Consider the following 21,632-nt stretch of genomic DNA (forward strand, 5'->3'; position numbering starts at 1 on the left):
CTGTGGGAGACAGTTGGAGTGTGTGGGGCGACAGTGTGGGAGACAGTTGGACTGTGTGGGGCGACTGTGTGGGAGACAGTTGGACTGTGTGGGGCGACTGTGGGAGACAGTTGGACTGTGTGGGGCGACTGTGGGAGACAGTTGGACTGTGTGGGGCGACTGTGTGGGAGACAGTTGGAGTGTGTGGGGCGACTGTGTGGGAGACAGTTGGAGTGTGTGGGGCGACAATGTGGGAGACAGTTGGACTGTGTGGGGCGACTGTGTGGGAGACAGTTGGAGTGTGTGGGGCGACAGTGTGGGAGACAGTTGGAGTGTGTGGTGCGACTGTGTGGGAGACAGTTGGAGTGTGTGGGGCGACAGTGTGGGAGACAGTTGGACTGTGTGGGGCGACTGTGTGGGAGACAGTTTGACTGTGTAGGGCGACTGTGTGGGAGACAGTTGGACTGTGTGGGGCGACTGTGTGGGAGACAGTTGGAGTGTGTGGGGCGACTGTGTGGGAGACAGTTGGAGTGTGTGGGGCGACAGTGTGGGAGACAGTTGGAGTGTGTGGGGCGACTGTGTGGGAGACAGTTGGACTGTGTGGGGCGACTGTGTGGGAGACAGTTGGAGTGTGTGGGGCGACAGTGTGGGAGACAGTTGGACTGTGTGGGGCGACTGTGTGGGAGACAGTTGGACTGTGTGGGGCGACAGTGTGGGGACAGTTGGATTGTGTGGGGCGACAGTGTAGGGGACAGTTGGACTGTGTGGGGCGACAGTGTGGGAGACAGTTGGAGTGTGTGGGGCGACTGTGTGGGAGACAGTTGGACTGTGTGGGGCGACTGTGTGGGAGACAGTTTGACTGTGTGGGGCGACAGTGTAGGCGACAGTTGGAGTGTGTGGGGCGACAGTGTGGGAGACAGTTTGACTGTGTGGGGCGACTGTGTGGGAGACAGTTTGACTGTGTGGGGCGACTGTGTGGGAGACAGTTGGAGTGTGTGGGGCGACTGTGTGGGAGACAGTTTGACTGTGTGGGGCGACAGTGTGGGAGACAGTTGGAGTGTGTGGGGCGACTGTGTGGGAGACAGTTTGACTGTGTGGGGCGACTGTGTGGGAGACAGTTGGAGCGTGTGGGGCGACTGTGTGGGGACAGTTGGACTGTGTGGGGCGACTGTGGGAGACAGTTGGAGTGTGTGGGGCGACTGTGTGGGAGACAGTTGCAGTGTGTGGGGCGACAGTGTGGGAGACAGTTGGAGTGTGTGGGGCGACTGTGGGAGACAGTTGGAGTGTGTGGGGCGACAGTGTGGGAGACAGTTGGACTGTGTGGGGCGACTGTGGGAGACAGTTGGAGTGTGTGGGGCGACAGTGTGGGAGACAGTTGGACTGTGTGGGGCGACTGTGTGGGAGACAGTTGGACTGTGTGGGGCGACTGTGGGAGACAGTTGGACTGTGTGGGGCGACTGTGGGAGACAGTTGGACTGTGTGGGGCGACTGTGTGGGAGACAGTTGGAGTGTGTGGGGCGACTGTGTGGGAGACAGTTGGAGTGTGTGGGGCGACTGTGTGGGAGACAGTTGGACTGTGTGGGGCGACTGTGTGGGAGACAGTTGGAGTGTGTGGGGCGACAGTGTGGGAGACAGTTGGAGTGTGTGGTGCGACTGTGTGGGAGACAGTTGGAGTGTGTGGGGCGACAGTGTGGGAGACAGTTGGACTGTGTGGGGCGACTGTGTGGGAGACAGTTTGACTGTGTAGGGCGACTGTGTGGGAGACAGTTGGAGTGTGTGGGGCGACAGTGTGGGAGACAGTTTGAGTGTGTGGGGCGACTGTGTGGGAGACAGTTTGAGTGTGTGGGGCGACAGTGTGGGAGACAGTTGGAGTGTGTGGGGCGACAGTGTGGGAGACAGTTGGAGTGTGTGGGGCGACTGTGTGGGAGACAGATGGAGTGTGTGGGGCGACTGTGTGGGGACAGTTGGAGTGTGTGGGGCGACAGTGTGGGAGACAGTTGGAGTGTGTGAGGCGACAGTGTGGGAGACAGTTGGAGTGTGTGGGGCGACTGTGTGGGGACAGTTGGAGTGTGTGGGGCGACAGTGTGGGAGACAGTTGGAGTGTGTGGGGCGACAGTGTGGGAGACAGTTGGAGTGTGTGGGGCGACAGTGTGGGAGACAGTTTGAGTGTGTGGGGCGACTGTGGGAGACAGTTGGACTGTGTGGGGCGACAGTGTGGGAGACAGTTGGACTGTGTGGGGCGACTGTGGGAGACAGTTGGACTGTGTGGGGCGACAGTGTGGGAGACAGTTGGAGTGTGTAGGGCGACTGTGTGGGAGACAGTTGGACTGTGTGGGGCGACTGTGGGAGACAGTTGGACTGTGTGGGGCGACAGTGTAGGCGACAGTTGGAGTGTGTAGGTCGACTGTGTGGGAGACAGTTGGAGTGTGTGGGGCGACTGTGGGAGACAGTTGGAGTGTGTGGGGCGACTGTGTGGGAGACAGTTGGAGTGTGTGGGGCGACTGTGTGGGAGACAGTTGGAGTGTGTGGGGCGACTGTGTGGGAGACAGTTGGACTGTGTGGGGCGACAGTGTGGGAGACAGTTGGAGTGTGTGGGGCGACTGTGTGGGAGACAGTTGGAGTGTGTGGGGCGACTGTGGGAGACAGTTGGACTGTGTGGGGCGACTGTGTGGGAGACAGTTGGAGTGTGTGGGGCGACTGTGTGGGAGATAGTTGGAGTGTGTGGGGCGACTGTGTGGGAGACAGTTTGACTGTGTGGGGCGACTGTGTGGGAGACAGTTGGACTGTGTGGGGCGACTGTGTGGGAGACAGTTTGACTGTGTGGGGCGACTGTGTGGGAGACAGTTTGACTGTGTGGGGCGACTGTGTGGGAGACAGTTGGACTGTGTGGGGCGACAGTGTGGGAGACAGTTGGACTGTGTGGGGCGACAGTGTGGGAGACAGTTGGAGTGTGTGGTGCGACTGTGTGAGAGACAGTTGGAGTGTGTGGTGCGACTGTGTGGGAGACAGTTGGAGTGTGTGGTGCGACTGTGTGGGAGACAGTTGGACAGTGTGGGAGACAGTTGGACTGTGTGGGGCGACAGTGTGGGAGACAGTTGGAGTGTGTGGGGCGACAGTGTGGGAGACAGTTGGATTGTGTGGGGCGACAGTGTGGGAGACAGTTGGACTGTGTGGGGCGACAGTGTGGGAGACAGTTGGACTGTGTGGGGCGACAGTGTGGGAGACAGTTGGAGTGTGTGGGGCGACAGTGTGGGAGACAGTTGGACAGTGGTAGGCGGCAGTGTAGGTGACAGTTGGAGTGTGTGGGGCGACAGTGTGGGAGACAGTTGGACAGTGGTAGGCGGCAGTGTAGGTGACAGTTGGACTGTGTGGGGCGACAGTGTGGGAGACAGTTGGAGTGTGGGGGGGACAGTTGGACAGTGTTAGGAGGCAGTGTAGGTGACAGTTGGACAGTGGTAGGCGGCAGTGTAGGTGACAGTTGGACTGAGTTGGGACAGTTGGACAGTGTGGGGGACAGTTGGACTGTGTGGGAGACAATTGCACTGTGTTTGGAAACAGTGTGGGAGACAGTGAACTGTGAAACTGTGTGGGGGACAGTTGGACAGTGTCGGGACAGTTGGACTGGGTGGGGACAGTTGGACTGTGTAGGGACAAGTAGACTGTTGGGGGACAGTTGGACTGTGTTAGGCAACAGTGTGGGAGACAGTGAACTGTGAAACTGTGTGGGTGACAGTTGGACTGCGTGGGAGACAGTTGGAGTGTGTGGGGCGACAGTGTGGGAGACAGTTGGACTGTGTGGGGCGACTGTGTGGGAGACAGTTTGACTGTGTAGGGCGACTGTGTGGGAGACAGTTGGAGTGTGTGGGGCGACAGTGTGGGAGACAGTTTGAGTGTGTGGGGCGACTGTGTGGGAGACAGTTTGAGTGTGTGGGGCGACAGTGTGGGAGACAGTTGGAGTGTGTGGGGCGACAGTGTGGGAGACAGTTGGAGTGTGTGGGGCGACTGTGTGGGAGACAGATGGAGTGTGTGGGGCGACTGTGTGGGGACAGTTGGAGTGTGTGGGGCGACAGTGTGGGAGACAGTTGGAGTGTGTGAGGCGACAGTGTGGGAGACAGTTGGAGTGTGTGGGGCGACTGTGTGGGGACAGTTGGAGTGTGTGGGGCGACAGTGTGGGAGACAGTTGGAGTGTGTGGGGCGACAGTGTGGGAGACAGTTGGAGTGTGTGGGGCGACAGTGTGGGAGACAGTTTGAGTGTGTGGGGCGACTGTGGGAGACAGTTGGACTGTGTGGGGCGACAGTGTGGGAGACAGTTGGACTGTGTGGGGCGACTGTGGGAGACAGTTGGACTGTGTGGGGCGACAGTGTGGGAGACAGTTGGAGTGTGTAGGGCGACTGTGTGGGAGACAGTTGGACTGTGTGGGGCGACTGTGGGAGACAGTTGGACTGTGTGGGGCGACAGTGTAGGCGACGTTTGGAGTGTGTAGGTCGACTGTGTGGGAGACAGTTGGAGTGTGTGGGGCGACTGTGGGAGACAGTTGGAGTGTGTGGGGCGACTGTGTGGGAGACAGTTGGAGTGTGTGGGGCGACTGTGTGGGAGACAGTTGGAGTGTGTGGGGCGACTGTGTGGGAGACAGTTGGACTGTGTGGGGCGACAGTGTGGGAGACAGTTGGAGTGTGTGGGGCGACTGTGTGGGAGACAGTTGGAGTGTGTGGGGCGACTGTGGGAGACAGTTGGACTGTGTGGGGCGACTGTGTGGGAGACAGTTGGAGTGTGTGGGGCGACTGTGTGGGAGATAGTTGGAGTGTGTGGGGCGACTGTGTGGGAGACAGTTTGACTGTGTGGGGCGACTGTGTGGGAGACAGTTGGACTGTGTGGGGCGACTGTGTGGGAGACAGTTTGACTGTGTGGGGCGACTGTGTGGGAGACAGTTGGACTGTGTGGGGCGACTGTGTGGGAGACAGTTGGACTGTGTGGGGCGACAGTGTGGGAGACAGTTGGACTGTGTGGGGCGACAGTGTGGGAGACAGTTGGAGTGTGTGGTGCGACTGTGTGAGAGACAGTTGGAGTGTGTGGTGCGACTGTGTGGGAGACAGTTGGAGTGTGTGGTGCGACTGTGTGGGAGACAGTTGGACAGTGTGGGAGACAGTTGGACTGTGTGGGGCGACAGTGTGGGAGACAGTTGGAGTGTGTGGGGCGACAGTGTGGGAGACAGTTGGATTGTGTGGGGCGACAGTGTGGGAGACAGTTGGACTGTGTGGGGCGACAGTGTGGGAGACAGTTGGAGTGTGTGGGGCGACAGTGTGGGAGACAGTTGGACAGTGGTAGGCGGCAGTGTAGGTGACAGTTGGACTGTGTGGGGCGACAGTGTGGGAGACAGTTGGAGTGTGGGGGGGACAGTTGGACAGTGTTAGGAGGCAGTGTAGGTGACAGTTGGACAGTGGTAGGCGGCAGTGTAGGTGACAGTTGGACTGAGTTGGGACAGTTGGACAGTGTGGGGGACAGTTGGACTGTGTGGGAGACAATTGCACTGTGTTTGGAAACAGTGTGGGAGACAGTGAACTGTGAAACTGTGTGGGGGACAGTTGGACAGTGTCGGGACAGTTGGACTGGGTGGGGACAGTTGGACTGTGTAGGGACAAGTAGACTGTTGGGGGACAGTTGGACTGTGTTAGGCAACAGTGTGGGAGACAGTGAACTGTGAAACTGTGTGGGGGACAGTTGGACTGCGTGGGAGACAATTGGACTGTGTTAGGCAACAGTGTGGGAGACAGTGAACTGTGAAACTGTGTGGGGACAGTTGGACTGTGTGGGAGACAATTGGACTGTGTTAGGCAACAGTGTGGGAGACAGTGAACTGTGAAACTGTGTGGGGACAGTTGGACTGTGTGGTGACAGTTGGACTGTAGGGGCAGTTGGACTGTGTGGGGACAGTTGGACAGTGTGGGGACAGTTGGACTGTGTGGGAGACAGTTGGACTGTGTCGGGACAGTTGGACTGTGTGGGGACAGTTGGACTGTGTCGGGACAGTTGGACTGTAGGGACAGTTGCACAGTGTGGGGACAGTTGGACAGTGTGGTGACAGTTGGACTGTAGGGACAGTTGGACAGTGTGGGAACAGTTGGACTGTGTGGGGACAGTTGGACTGTGTCGGGACAGTTGGACAGTGTGGGGACAGTTGGACTGTGTCGGGACAGTTGGACAGTGTGGTGACAGTTGGACTGTAGGGACAGTTGGACTGTGTCGGGACAGTTGGACAGTGTGGGGACAGTTGGACTGTGTGGTGACAGTTGGACTGTAGGGACAGTTGGACTGTGTGGGGACAGTTGGACTGTGTCGGGACAGTTGGACAGTGTGGGGACAGTTGGACTGTGTGGTGACAGTTGGACAGTGTGGGGACAGTTGGACTGTGTGGTGACAGTTGGACTGTGTGGTGACAGTTGGACTGTGTGGGGCGACATTGTAGGTGACAGTTTGACTGTGTGGGGCGACAGTGTGGGAGACAGTTGGACTGTGTGGTGACAGTTGGACTGTGTGGTGACAGTTGGACAGTGTGGGGACAGTTGGACTGTGTGGTGACAGTTGGACTGTGGTGACAGTTTGACTGTGTGGGGACATTTGGACAGTGTGGGGACAGTTGGACTGTGTGGTGACAGTTGGACTGTGTGGTGACAGTTGGACAGTTTGGGGACAGTTGGACTGTGTGGTGACAGTTGGACTGTGTGGTGACAGTTGGACTGTGTGGGGCGACAGTGTAGGTGACAGTTTGACTGTGTGGGGCGACAGTGTGGGAGACAGTTGGACTGTGTGGTGACAGTTGGACTGTGTGGTGACAGTTGGACAGTGTGGGGACAGTTGGACTGTGTGGTGACAGTTGGACTGTGTGGTGACAGTTGGACTGTGTGGGGCCACAGTGTGGGGACAGTTGGACTGTGTGGTGACAGTTGGACTGTGTGGTGACAGTTGGACTGTGTGGGGCGACAGTGTAGGTGACAGTTGGACTGTGTTGGGCGACAGTGTGGGAGACTGTTGGAGTGTGTGGGGGACAGTAGGACTGTGTGGGGACAGTTGGACAGTGTGGGGACAGTTGGACAGTGTGGGCGACTGTTTGGGAGACAGTGAGACTGTGTGGGGCGACAGTGTGGGAGACAGTTTGACTGTGTGGGGCGACAGTGTGGGAGACAGTTGGACAGTGCGGGGATAGCTGGACTGTGTGGTGACAGTTGGACAGTGTGGGGAAATTTGGACTGTGTTGGTGTCAGTTGGACAGTGTGGGGACAGATGGACTGTGTGGGGGACAGTTGGACAGTGTGGGGACAGTTGGACTGTGTGGTGACAGTTGGACAGTGTGGGGACAGATGGACTGTGTGGTGACAGTTGGACAGTGTGGGGACAGATGGACTGTGTGGGGCCACAGTGTGGGGACAGATGGACTGTGTGGGGGACAGTTGGACAGTGTGGGGACAGTTGGACTGTGTGGTGACAGTTGGACAGTGTGGAGACAGATGGACTGTGTGGGGGACAGTTGGACAGTGTGGGGACAGTTGGACAGTGTGGTGACAGTTGGACAGTGTGGGGACAGATGGACTCTGTGGGGGACAGTTGGACAGTGTGGGGACAGTTGGACTGTGTGGTGACAGTTGGACAGTGTGGGGACAGTTGGACAGTGTGGGGATAGCTGGACTGTGTGGTGACAGTTGGACAGTGTGGGGACAGTTGGACTGTGTGGTGACAGTTGGACTGTGTGGTGACAGTTGGACAGTGTGGGGACAGTTGGACTGTGTGGTGACAGTTGGACTGTGTGGTGACAGTTGGACTGTGTGGGGCGACAGTGTAGGTGACAGTTTGACTGTGTGGGGCGACAGTGTGGGAGACAGTTGGACTGTGTGGTGACAGTTGGACTGTGTGGTGACAGTTGGACAGTGTGGGGACAGTTGGACTGTGTGGTGACAGTTGGACTGTGTGGTGACAGTTTGACTGTGTGGGGCGACAGTGTGGGGACAGTTTGACTGTGTGGTGACAGTTGGACTGTGTGGTGACAGTTGGACTGTGTGGGACGACAGTGTAGGTGACAGTTGGACTGTGTTGGGCGACAGTGTGGGAGACTGTTGGAGTGTGTGGGGGACAGTTGGACAGTGTGGTGACAGTTGGACGGTGTGGGGACAGTTGGACAGTGTGGGCGACTGTTTGGGAGACAGTGAGACTGTGTGGGGCGACAGTGTGGGAGACAGTTTGACTGTGTGGGGCGACAGTGTGGGAGACAGTTGGACAGTGCGGGGATAGCTGGACTGTGTGGGGACAGTTGGACAGTGTGGGGAAATTTGGACTGTGTTGGTGTCAGTTGGACAGTGTGGGGACAGATGGACTGTGTGGGGGACAGTTGGACTGTGTGGGGGACAGTTGGACAGTGTAGGGACAGTATGAGAGTGAAGGGGACAGTTGGACACTGTGGGGCGACTGTGTGGGGACAGTTGGACTGTGTGGGGCGACTGAGTGGGAGACAGCTGGACAGTGTGGGGACAGCTGGACAGTGTGAGGACAGTTGGACTGTGAGGGGGACAGATGGACTGTGTGGGGACAGTTGGACTGTGTGGGAGACAGTTGGACTGTGAGGGGGACAGATGGACTGTGAGGGGGACAGATGGACTGTGCTGGGCGACAGTGTGGGGCGACAGTTGGACTGTGTGGGAAAAAGCTGGACTGTGAAGGGGACAGATGGACTGTTTTTGGCGACAGTGTGGGGGACAGTTGGACTGTGTGGGGGACAGTTGAACAGTTTGGGTCGACTGTGTGGGGACAATTGGGCTTTTTCGGGGGACGGTTGGACGGTGTGGGGCGACTGCGAGGTGGACAGGTGGACTATGTGGCGGACAGTTGGATCGTCATGCTGTAATACATGTTGGAACAGTGTAACACCACATCGACATGATGTAATACAAGTTGGAACAATGTAACACAACATCGAGATCTGTATCTGACTTACGACTTTGGTGTCTCCATGGCTGTACGAGATGTTTATCTGACATACGACTTTGGTGTCTCCATGGCTGTACGAGATCTGTATCTCACTTACGACTGTGGTGTATACATGGCTGTACGAGATCTGTATCCGACACACGACTTTGGTGTCTCCAGGACTGTATCTGACATACGACTTTGGTGTCTCCATGGCTGTACGAGATGTGTACCTGACATACGACTGTGGTGTCTACATGGCTGTATGAGATCTGTATCTGACATACGACTGTGGTGTATACATGGCTGTACGAGATCTGTATCTGACATACGACTTTGGTGTATACATGGCTGTATGAGATCTGCGTCTGACATACGACTGTGGTGTCTCCATGGCTGTACGAGATCTGTATCTGACTTACGACTGTGGTGTCTCCATGGCTGTACGAGATCTGTATCTGACTTACGACTGTGGTGTCTATATGGCTGTATCTGACATACGACTGTGGTGTCTCCATGGCTGTACGAGATCTGCATCTGACATACGACTGTGGTGTCTACATGGCTGTATCTGACATACGACTGTGGTGTCTCCATGGCTGTACGAGATCTGCATCTGACATACGACTGTGGTGTCTCCATGGCTGTATCTGACATACGACTGTGGTGTCTCCATGGCTTGTATCTGACATACGACTGTGGTGTCTACATGGCTGTATCTGACTTACGACTGCGGTGTCTCCATGGCTGTATCTGACGTACGACTGTGGTGTCTCCATGGCTGTATCTGACTTACGACTTTGGTGTCTACATGGCTGTATCTGACTTACGACTGCGGTGTCTCCATGGCTGTATCTGACTTACGACTGTGGTGTCTACATGGCTGTATCTGACTTACGACTTTGGTGTCTACATGGCTGTATCTGACTTACGACTGCGGTGTCTCCATGGCTGTACGAGATCTGCATCTGACATACGACTGTGGTGTCTCCATGGCTGTATCTGACTTACGACTGTGGTGTCTCCATGGCTGTACGAGATCTGCATCTGACATACGACTGTGGTGTCTCCATGGCTGTACGAGATCTGTATCTGACATACGTCTTTGGTGTCTCCATGGCTGTATCTGACATACGACTGTGGTGGCTCCATGGCTGTATCTGACATACGACTGTGGTGTCTCCATGGCTGTATCTGACATACGACTGTGGTGTCTCCATGGCTGTATCTGACATACGACTGTGGTGTCTCCATGGCTGTATCTGACATACGACTGTGGTGTCTCCATGGCTGTATCTGACATACGTCTTTGGTGTCTCCATGGCTGTACGAGATCTGTATCTCACTTACGACTGTTGTGTATACATAGCTGTACGAGATCTGTATCCGACACACGACTTTGGTGTCTACAGGACTGTATCTGACATACGACTGCGGTGTCTACATGGCTCTACGAGATCTGCATCTGACTTACGATTGTGGTGTCTACATGGCTGTACGAGATCTGCATCTGACTTACGACTGTGGTGTCTACATGGCTGTACGAGATCTGCATCTGACTTACGACTGCGGTGTCTACATGGCTGTACGAGATCTCTATCTGACATACGACTGTGGTGTATACATGGCTGTACGAGATCTGTATCCGACACACGACTTTGGTGTCTACAGGACTGTATCTGACATACGACTGCGATGTCTACATGGCTCTACGAGATCTGCATCTGACTTACGACTGTGGTGTCTACATGGCTGTACGAGATCTGCATCTGACTTACGACTGTGGTGTCTACATGGCTGTACGAGATCTGCATCTGACATACGACTGCGGTGTCTACATGGCTGTACGAGGTCTCTATCTGACATACGACTGTGGTGTCTACATGGCTGTACGAGGTCTCTATCCGACATACGACTTTGGTGTCTCCATGGCTGTATCTGAAATACGGTGGTGGTATCTCCAGGACTGCATCTGACATACGACTGAGGTGTCTCCATGGCTGTACGAGATCTGTATCTGACATACGACTTTGGTTTCTCCAGGACTGTATCTGACATACGACTGTGGTGTCTACAGGGGTGTACGATATCTGCATTTGACATACGACTGTTTTGTCTACAGGGTTGTACGATATCTGCATTCGACATACGACTGTGGTGTCTACAGGGGTGTACGAGGTCTGTGTTACACATTTTAAATCGTTTGCGTCTTGAAAAGGCGTACCAGATGAAAGTGAGATGTTGCTTCATAATCCAAAAGGAAGGGTCACATGAGTCGATCTGATGGAGAGAATCAGTCAACCCCATTTAATATTTCCATCTCAGAAACCCTATACAGCATCAAACAGTCTATGAATGAGCTGAGACGTCGATGAATCAACATCAACGCTATTAATGCTTAAAAGGCAGTTGGCAGCATAACGGTGTGACAGACCAAGACCAAGCTAAACATCCTCCCGTGTCACACCTCTTTGTTTCACTGTAATTATCATTTCTAGATGCCTACATTGTGACCTAGATTGTCAGCGAAATATGTATTCTTGCGTGAGCAGTTGGGACAGGCAATATGCGGATGTCTCCCGGCAACAGTGGAAAGTATAGTGGCATTAAGCCAAGTAACAAGAAACCGATAATTGCATTCACTCAGTAATCTGGGCCCGGTCTTGGTCGTGCCGCTTTTAAAGGTTATAGGAAAAATAGCGAATAGTTAGCTCCATTCATAACGGTTTGATAACCGTGGTATTTATTTTTATTGTATCTATGCTTTACTCCACTGACAGTAAACTGGGGCTGTCCTTAGTTCCTGCGTATAACTGAATACTTTAACACGTTCACTGTTGCACTCTGACTCTTCCGGGAGACTGCACAGGGATGACAGCCACGGAGGATCGTGTGTCCCTGGTGATTACTTAATGAAATTACCTATTCTGAAGAATGTCATATTTGAAATATGAAGTACTTCCGTTAATTTTCAGCGAGGGGAACACGCTTCACACAATTCTAAGCTCGGGGAACTTCAAGGTGGTTTCCACCGAGAACACACTTCACACAATTCTAAACTGGGGAAGTTTGAGGAGGTTTCCGCCGAGGAGAACACGCTCACACAGGCTCTTAGCTCGGAGGTTTCCACCGAGGAGAACACACTTCACACAATTCTAAACTCGGGGACCCTCAAGGAGGTTTCCGCCGAGAACACACTTCACACAATCTCTTAGCTCGGGGACCTTCAAGGAGGTTTCCACCAAGGAGAACACACTTCACACAATCTCTTAGCTCGGGGACCTTCAAGGAGGTATCCGTCGAGGAGAACACACTTCACTCAACTCTAAACTGGGGAAGTTTGAGGAGGTTTCCGCCGAGGAGAACACGCTCCACACAGGCTCTTAGGTCGGAGGTTTCCACCGAGGAGAACACACTTCACACAATTCTAAACTCGGGGACCCTCGAGGAGGTTTCCGCCGAGAACACACTTCACTCAATTCTAAACTCGGTGGCCTTCAAGGAGGTTTCAGCCGAGAACACACTTCACACAATCTCTTAGCTCTGGGAACTTCAAGGAGGTTTCCACAAAGGAGAACACGTTTCTCACAATCTCTTAGCTCGGGGACCTTCAAGGAGGTTTCCACCAAGGAGAACACTCTTCACACAATCTCTTAGCTCTGGGAACTTCAAGGAGGTATCCGTCGAGGAAAACACACTTCACTCAATTCTACACTCGGGGACCTTAAGTGAGGTTTCCGCCGAGAACACGCTTCACATAGTCGCTTAACTCGGGGACCTTGAAGGAGGTTTCCGCCGAGGAGAAAACACTTCACACAATCCTAAACTCGGAGAACTTCAAGGAGGTTTCCACCGAGGAGAACACGCTTCACACAGTCTCTTAGCTCGGGGACCTTCAAGGAGGTTTCCGCTGAGAACACACTTCACACAGTCTCTAAACTCGGGGAACTTCAAGGAGGTTTCCACCGAGGAGAACACGCTTCACACAGTCTCTTAGCTCGGGGACCTTCAAGGAGGTTTCCACCAAGGAGAACACACTTCACAAAATCTCTTAGCTCTGGGAACTTCAAGGAGGTATCCGTCGAGGAGAACACACTTCACTCAATTCTACACTCGGGGACCTTAAGTGAGGTTTCCGCCGAGAACAGGCTTCACATAGTCGCTTAACTCGGGGACCTTGAAGGAGGTTTCCGCCGAGGAGAACACACTTCACACAATCCTAAACTCGGAGAACTTCAAGGAGGTTTCCACCGAGGAGAACACGCTTCACACAGTCTCTTAGCTCGGGGACCTTCAAGGAGGTTTCCACCAAGGAGAACACGCTTCACACAGTCTCTAAACTCGGGGAACTTCAAGGAGGTTTCCACCGAGGAGAACACACTTCACTCAGTCTCTTAGCTCGGGGACCTTCAAGGAGGTTTCCGCTGAGAACACGCTTCACAAGGTCTCTTAGCTCGGGGAACTTCAAGGAGGTTTCCGCTGAGAACACGCTTCACACAGTCTCTTAGCTCGGGGACCTTCAAGGAGGTTTCCACCGAGGAGAACACGCTTCACACAGTCTCTTAGCTCTGGGACCTTCAAGGACGTTTCCGCTGAGAACACGCTTTACACAATTCTAAGCTCGGGGACCTTCAATGAGGTTTCCACCGAGGAGAACACGCTCCACACAGGCTCTTAGGTCGGAGGTTTCCACCGAGGAGAACACACTTCACACAATTCTAAACTCGGGGACCCTCGAGGAGGTTCCCGCCGAGAACACACTTCACTCAATTCTAAACTCGGTGACCTTCAAGGAGGTTTCCGCCGAGGAGAACACGCTTCACACTATTCTAAGCTCGGGGAACTTCAAGGAGGTTTCCGCCGAGGAGAACACGCTTCACACTATTCTAAGCTCGGGGAACTTCAAGGAGGTTTCCACCGAGGAGAACACACTTCACACAATCTCTTAGCTCGGAGACCTTCATGGAGGTTTCCGCCGAGGAGAACACGCTTCACATTATTCTAAGCTCGGGCAACTTCAAGGAGATTTCCTCCGAGGGGAACACACTTCTAAACTTGGGGAACTTCAAGGAGATTTCCTCCGAGGGGAACACACTTCTAAACTCGGGGAACTTCAAGGAGATTTCCTCCGAGGGGAACGCACTTCTAAACTCGGGGAACTTCAAGGAGATTTCCTCCGAGGGGAACACACTTCTAAACTCGGGGAACTTCAAGGAGGTTTCCGCGGAAAACACGCATCACACAGTCTCTTAGCAGTCAGACATATTTATTTCCTATATGTGGCCATGAGGACAATATAACAATGACATTTTGTTGTAGGAAAATTCTTCGTGGAGCCCCATTTGTATTTTGTACCTGAACAGATGTAAACATTTGAGTTTTATTAATATTCAATGTATCATCTTTCTTTCAAATGTCTTATTAACAAAAACTGCAAGTCTGAGAAGAATGTGGCCAGTGTTTGATACAATGAGCAACGACCGACGGCGTTAGGAACAACGGTACACAGTCAAACACATAACACACTGTAACCAAAAGTCGTCTCGTACAGCCGTGAGGTACTGGCCACCTTTCCTGCGCCTGACTTCCCCGAGGGCCATGATGGCCGGTGCTTGACCTCTCCGGTTGTCACCAGGGAGATGGCACCATCCCTATAAGCATGTAGGCTTTGTGATGTAATCGGCCAGAAGGTATCAGGCGTTATATGATCCGTTGATTAGTTTGGAAACGATACGGGGGTGTCGTAACATGTTCTCCCGCCACAGCTCGCGTACTCTGATGCTATGATCTACGCCCACGGCAGGGCCATCGCTAAACCATGCATCAATAGGCCTTCCTGCAGCTAGTATTCCACTAAATGATTTGAACGAAGGGGACATTCAATGCCTTGGGTTGCTGCTAAAGTAATTAACAAGTGGACATTTTTAGGTGTAATATATCAAACGTAAGCAAAAAAACAGAATAGTGTTTTTTATGAATCAATTCTTTTTCAACAGAATATGCTTCGGATTTAGCTCACCTGATTGAAGGGTATCTGTGGTAAATGTTGAAGCTGTTGTCAGCAATAACTTTAAAACATTCCGGTCAGGATGACCGAGGCTTGTGTTTGACCGTTTTAACGAAATTTATTCATCAACACTACCAACACTAAATTGAGTTGCATTGACATATTAAACCACTGGCATGAAATAACTTTGATTAATATATAAGGATCTATACCGAAACGTCGCTATTGCTTATTAATGAAAAGGTGATATCCAAAAATTGTATCTACTTTGTCATCCGTCAACTTCTAAGAAATGCCTATCAAACCATTCGATGATGAATATGTTGGAGATTTAACGAGCGCTTTCGGAAGGCCCGATTTCGCACTCAGTGTATTTGGGAGTGGATTGGGTGAAGTGCAACTGTGTCAAAGTCAAACCAAGAATTGGCTTCCAACATTGCATACCATGATCTAGATCTTTGACATGACCAACAAAAACTTTACAACCATACAAACACCCGTCACCAACACCAACAACCCACCCACTGCGATCACTGTCCCCAGCTCTTACAGCGAGTTATAGGAAATATTTCAGCCATGGAATCACGTGTGTTTCTTCAGAGACGTAAAAATACACCGGATATTGAGACGTCGTTCCCGGCATCTCCGCCAAGTGGCTGCTTCTGCTGACATTGTAAGTTACTGAATGTATAATTAAGTTAGTAACACTGACCTTGCACTATTATATAACCGCGCTGGGTCAGACAATGGCATTTGGGTGTACATTCTTGAACAACATTTAAACAACCACAAACAAGTTGTTTTATATAAAAAAAACAATATCCTTCCTGAATTCCTGGTATTGTGTTTGTCTCGGCCACACTGAAACACTAACAACCAGGTCATGATAACGAGTGAGTGAGTGAGAGAGTGAGTGAGTGAGTGAGTGAGTGAGTGAGTGAGTGAGTATGGTTTTAACGCCGCTTTTAGCAATATTCCAGCAATATCACGGCGGGGGACACCAGAAATGAGCTTGACACATTGTATCCATGTCGGGATTCGAACCCAGGTATTCGGCATGACAAGAAAACGCTTTATCCACTAGGCTACCCCACCGCCCTTCATGATAACGAGGGGCTGCTGATGATGTTCTGGGCCTGACTATGATGGACTGCGTTGATGGAGTTGGATGCTAATAATGTTTCACATAATGCCAGAGGTCCGCTCACTTCTGTCAACGATGCTGGAGTCCCTGGATCTCAGTGGTGTAGAAGGCTTCCTCTGACATTCTCACGCAGTTGCCTAGGCAGATAAGCATAATATTGACCTGCATAATACCATGGCCTTTCAGGAGGGAGGTAGTCCACCAGTAGGATTTCTTTGGAATTCCAGAAACACCGAAGCCATCACCTTGTCAGCTGATGGAACAGGATTTGCTTTCTTCTGAAACTTTATGTGTCCACTGCTTTGACTACTGTTTAGTCTCTGACTGATACTGATGAACCCAACGCCTATCCATGGTTACAAATAGCTCAACAAAATCAGCTGGGTCTGCTACAGAACGACGTAAATTCTCGAGATAGATGATGAACCTAGCGTACCATGCCCAGAATATTGTCAACTCTCTCACGAGACATGCCTATGTGACGTGAGGTTTGTCATCGACCATACGTTTTGTTTGTTTGTTTGTTGTTTTACGCCGCACTCAGCAATATTCCAGCTATATGACGGCGATCTGTAAATAATCGAGTCTGGACTCGACAATCCAGTGATTAAAATCATGAGCATCGATCCACGCAATTGGGATCGATGACATGCCTCAACCAAGTCAGTGAGCCTGACCACCCGATCCCGTTAGTCGCCTTTTACGACAAGCATAGTCGCCTTTTACGGCAAGCATGGGTTGCCGAAGACCTATTCTACCCCGGAATCTTCACGGGTCCGACCATACGTAATCATATGTAGTTAATAAACATTTTCCTTAGAGGTGGCGGTTGAAGGTCTTCCTGATCCTGGACCATCTTCGAGGCTCCCTCTTCTACTGAGCAGTGCCAAAGGGAGGAGCATCGTCTAAAGTTGGCACCATATCCGCACGACTGGCTCTTGGGAGTTGCCCCTATCAGTTGGAGATCATCGATGACAGCCCGGTAGCCAAGTTTACATTGTCACTTTGATGCCTGTGGTGTATTTAGTTCAAATGTAGCCTGTGAGCATGCAAACGATTAATGGTGGACTATACATTCTTCGTAGTTAGGCTTATTCGCTGTGCAGAGTTGCGTCCCTTGGGCATGCCAGAAACCTATGATTGTGGGTTCGAATCCCGGTTCGCCCCAATTATGTTTCCAGGTTTGTCAGCACCATTCCCGTGCTCGTGGGTTTCACCGAGTGGTAAACGTCTGAGACCTGCATCACTTCGGACTTTCCTCACACATTAGGCTGACACGCCGTGATATAACTGGAATACTGTTAAAAGCAGCGTTAAACCTAACTCACTCACTCACGCGTAGTTAGGCTAAACATCTTTCGAGAACCCCTCCTATTATATGATACAAATCATCTGTTAAATATATAGCAGTCACCACCTCAAGTCGTTCTTAACGACATACACATAATACTTTTTTCCAGAAAATGCCATTTTAGTTTCACATTTAATAATGTCGCAGGGCCTGGCAGACATCAGATTTTCCCTTCAATATTTTCAAGTAAATAACAGTCTGTATGGACAAGGGAACGTAGACTCATTTACAAGTGCTGCTCAGAAAGTTTAATAACCTTATGGTTAAACCAAGAACAGATATTTCATTCAAAGGCATTTCCTGGAGGGTGAGGTGACATGACGTGAAATGGTTGGTTGGTTTGTTGTTTTACTCCGCACTCAGCAATATTCCAGATATTAAATATTCGAGTCTGGACCAGACAATCCAGTGATTGATATCATGAGCAATGATCCACGCAATTGGGATCGATGACATGCATCAACCAAGTCAGTGACCCCGACCATCCGATCCCATTAGTCGCTTCTTACGACCGGCATAGTCGCCTTTTACGGCAAGCATGGGTTGCTGAAGACCTATTCTACCCCGATCTTCACGGGTCGACGTGAAATGGAGAATTTCACCCAAGTATCTTTTGATATCAAATATCGACATGAGTCGATAAACGTTTTAAAAAACCCAAGGCTTGACTAGACTAAAAACATATATAAAAATATCCATACTATCCAAGTATTTCCATTTTATCCCCTTCATCAATATGGAAAGAATTGTTGTTCCCACTGCAGTAAATCCTGCTTTAAATAATGACAAAAGAAGGTGCAAATCTATTAATATATTTTATTATTTATTAAAATATACAATAGTTAAAGAGATTCGCATTCCATCATAAAACAATGATTTCACCTACACCACAGGTATCACTAAAATATTTGTGTAAAGCTTTGGCATAAAAACAGTTACGACTATGGAAAACAGCATATCAAACTGTCAACAAGCACTTCATGATTAGAGTCGTAGGTTAATGCTGCACCAAACAAACAGCGTCTTCCCGAGGCAAGGGCGTTAACTGACTTTAAAAGTCCAGTTCCCACCCTTGACGAACTAGGTTGGAATTGTTTCTAGCCTCGATGGTAGCACCACCAGTGGCCTTCTATGTCCCTCCTATTGGCAATCAGATTCCATCACTCATATGGAATTTGAATTTGAATTTGCTTCAAGCAAATGAAGGCGCCCGGTCAAAACGACCTGATCGATAATCAAGGTCTATATTATAATAAACATCAAAACACGAAATATCAAATCACTTGAACACTTTGATTATGAACATGAAAATATTTGCAAAATATATGTCAACGCCCAGTTGGCAGAACACTTGTTTTGCAAATCTTGCAGTCGACAGCACATTGAAATCCATGTTGTCCAGGAGCGGAGGTCTAGTTCCTTAACTCGATTTTGAGTGGACAATAGACTCGTTAGCCCAGCCAAAATGCAACTCCAGTATTCCAGCCTAGTTGGCATGGTGGGAACTGGACTTTTATAGTCAGTTATTGACCTTGCCTTGGGAAGATGAACAAACAGGTAAGTACACCTAAAACCGATTTACCTTAAGACACAGGGTCTTCAACAATATGGCACACATTTATAAGCACACATATATCATAAGTATGGGACACAAGGTAACAAAACAAGACATTTCCACTTCAAATGGTCCATAGAGTGGATAATTGTGTAGTGATCAGTTTTAAAATGTTTGTCATCTTGTCTGCCATGCTTCCAAACCAAGGAAACATCTCGTCAACAGACACATGAAATGTGAACATAGTGAGTCACTGTTCATCTTGGCGAACAGACACATGACATGTGAACATAGTGAGTCACTGTCCATCTTGGTGAACAGACACATGAAATGTGGACATAGCGCTGTCATTGTTCATCTTGGTGAACAGACACATGAAATGTGGACATAGTGAGTCATTGTTCATCTTGGTGAACAGACACATGACATGTGGACATAGTGAGTCATTGTTCATCTTGGCGAACAGACACATGAAATGTAAACATAGTGAGTCATTGTTCATCTTGGCAAACAGACACATGACATGTGGACATAGTGAGTCATTGTTCATCTTGGTGAACAGACACATGAAATGTGGACATAGCGCTGTCATTGTTCATCTTGGTGAACAGACACATGAAATGTGAACATAGTGAGTCATTGTTCATCTTGGTGAACAGACACATGACATGTGAACATAGTGAGTCATTGTTCATCTTGGTGAACAGACACATGAAATGTAAACATAGTGAGTCATTGTTCATCTTGGCGAACAGACATATGAAATGTGGACATAGCGCTGTCATTGTTCATCTTGGTGAACAGACATATGAAATATGAACACAGCGCTGTCATTGTTCATCTTGGTGAATAGACACATGAAATATGAATATAGCACTGTCATTGTTCATCTTGGTGAACAGACACATGAAATATGAATATAGCACTGTCATTGTTCATCTTGGTGAACAGACACATGAAATATGAATATAGCACTGTCATTGTTCATCTTGGTGAACAGACACATGAAATATGAATATAGCACTGTCATTGTTCATCTTAATTCATATGTAGTGACCTCAATCTAGTTCAGCTTTCTGATAGAATGTGGATATTTGAGTTTATTCATTTTAATGGCAATAATATTACTTTTTATATGCCTATCCACAAATGATCATCGGAAACACAGAAGTAGAATCAGGTTACATGGCAACGGTAACTGTACACATAATGTAATCTTTGGTACAAAGTCTCCAAATATGTGGAGAAATTTCACTTTTGTAATATAAGAATTTTGCATCTGTTGAATACTGTTTCGGGTTGACAAGAATTACAAAAAACATTTGACATATATTTGTAACAAAGTGTGTGATTTTTCCTATATACCCTGATTCATTTAAATATGTGGTCTCATACACCAAAAACTGCATGACAATTTGCAACCCTTAATCACCCTCACAAACCGAAGCCCTGTTGCCTATCTTCAGTCCTTCTACTTGCAATCTTTGACACACTGTATACAAACATGACATTGTATACAAACTTGTTATTTATAGGTGTGCACCACTACTGCACATACCACAGGCCTCTATCAGCTGGGTCATGTCACAGTCTAATGGGTGTTTGTGATGTTTCTGTAGATTAGAAACAGTTGGAATATTCTCTCACATCCAGACTTAATTCAACGTCTTTGGTCCAAAATGATATCAAAATTATTCAAATGGAATCCACATGAAGCCATAACATAGTTTTTCAATGTTACAAATTAACAGAAATTAGCAAGATGTACCACAGATCTAATCTAGAGACATAAGAATGCACCGAAGATCTTGAGTCCTATCAAGGCTCTTGGTTGTACATGCTTATTCAGTTGTGTGTAACCTTTAACCTTAAAGCACAGACTAATACTCCTGCCATGTGAGGGCTTGCTATTCCTCACTTCATCTAATAGTTTCCAGGCACTAGTAGATGAAGCAAATAGCTACATGTTTTTCCTTCTGTCTCTTCTTAATGAAGCAAACTAAAATGAGGTCCTACTAAACATTCATACTTCCTGTCAATCACAACCATCAACAGTTAAGGTATCAACTGTTTAAAAGAAAAGAAAATATTTAAAAATTCAAATCACCTCACATTTTTTTAAAGATCTGAATGAAAACTAAAAAAATGATTTTTCAAAGATAAGGTTCTATTTTAATTATCACTTAACTGTCAACTCTTTCCCGATATATCCACACAAATCACAAGCAGGGAGTTGACCAGACAGATGGTGTACAACACACATCTCATAAAAATCAGACCTTTCACTCCGATACAAGACCTCTCTGTATTAAGATCTGAGGATACCTCCACAGGAGGTCATGCCTAACTTTCTTATCAGGCATTCCGAGTCAAGGATTCTAAAATATCAGCACACGTGAGCAAAGCATTCAAACCAGCATATCTGATTTCTGTATCTCGAAAATTAACTACAACACGTCTTTGAAAGGCATTTAGAAGTGACATATAAACGATTAAAGGTCGCTCAGGGTTCACCTGATGCAGCCTCCTATGGAACCATCCTTAAATCTTAATGCACAGAGGTATTATATTGAAGTAAAAAGATCTGATTTTAATGAGATTGATCAACAGAAACATCTGATTGTTGTGTTTTTTATGTTCCCA

The 21,632-nt window shown here is 49.5% G+C and overlaps 1 protein-coding gene across 1 annotated transcript; it reads right to left on the reverse strand.

Annotated features, from left to right (window-relative positions):
- Positions 1-3,401: 3,401 nt before the first annotated feature.
- LOC125378128 (mucin-2-like) lies at positions 3,402-10,084 on the reverse strand. Its single transcript, XM_048392990.1, has 3 exons — positions 9,944-10,084; positions 5,290-8,730; positions 3,402-3,521 (listed from the first exon to the last, which is right to left on the reverse strand). The coding sequence occupies exons 1-3, from the start codon at positions 10,082-10,084 to the stop codon at positions 3,402-3,404; spliced, it is 3,702 nt and encodes a 1,233-aa protein (XP_048248947.1).
- Between the last annotated feature and the right edge of the window lie 11,548 nt (positions 10,085-21,632).

Source organism: Haliotis rufescens, unplaced genomic scaffold (genome assembly GCF_023055435.1).
Source record: "Haliotis rufescens isolate VD_foot unplaced genomic scaffold, xgHalRufe1.0.p SCAF_11, whole genome shotgun sequence".
Taxonomy (NCBI): Eukaryota; Metazoa; Mollusca; class Gastropoda; order Lepetellida; family Haliotidae; genus Haliotis; species Haliotis rufescens.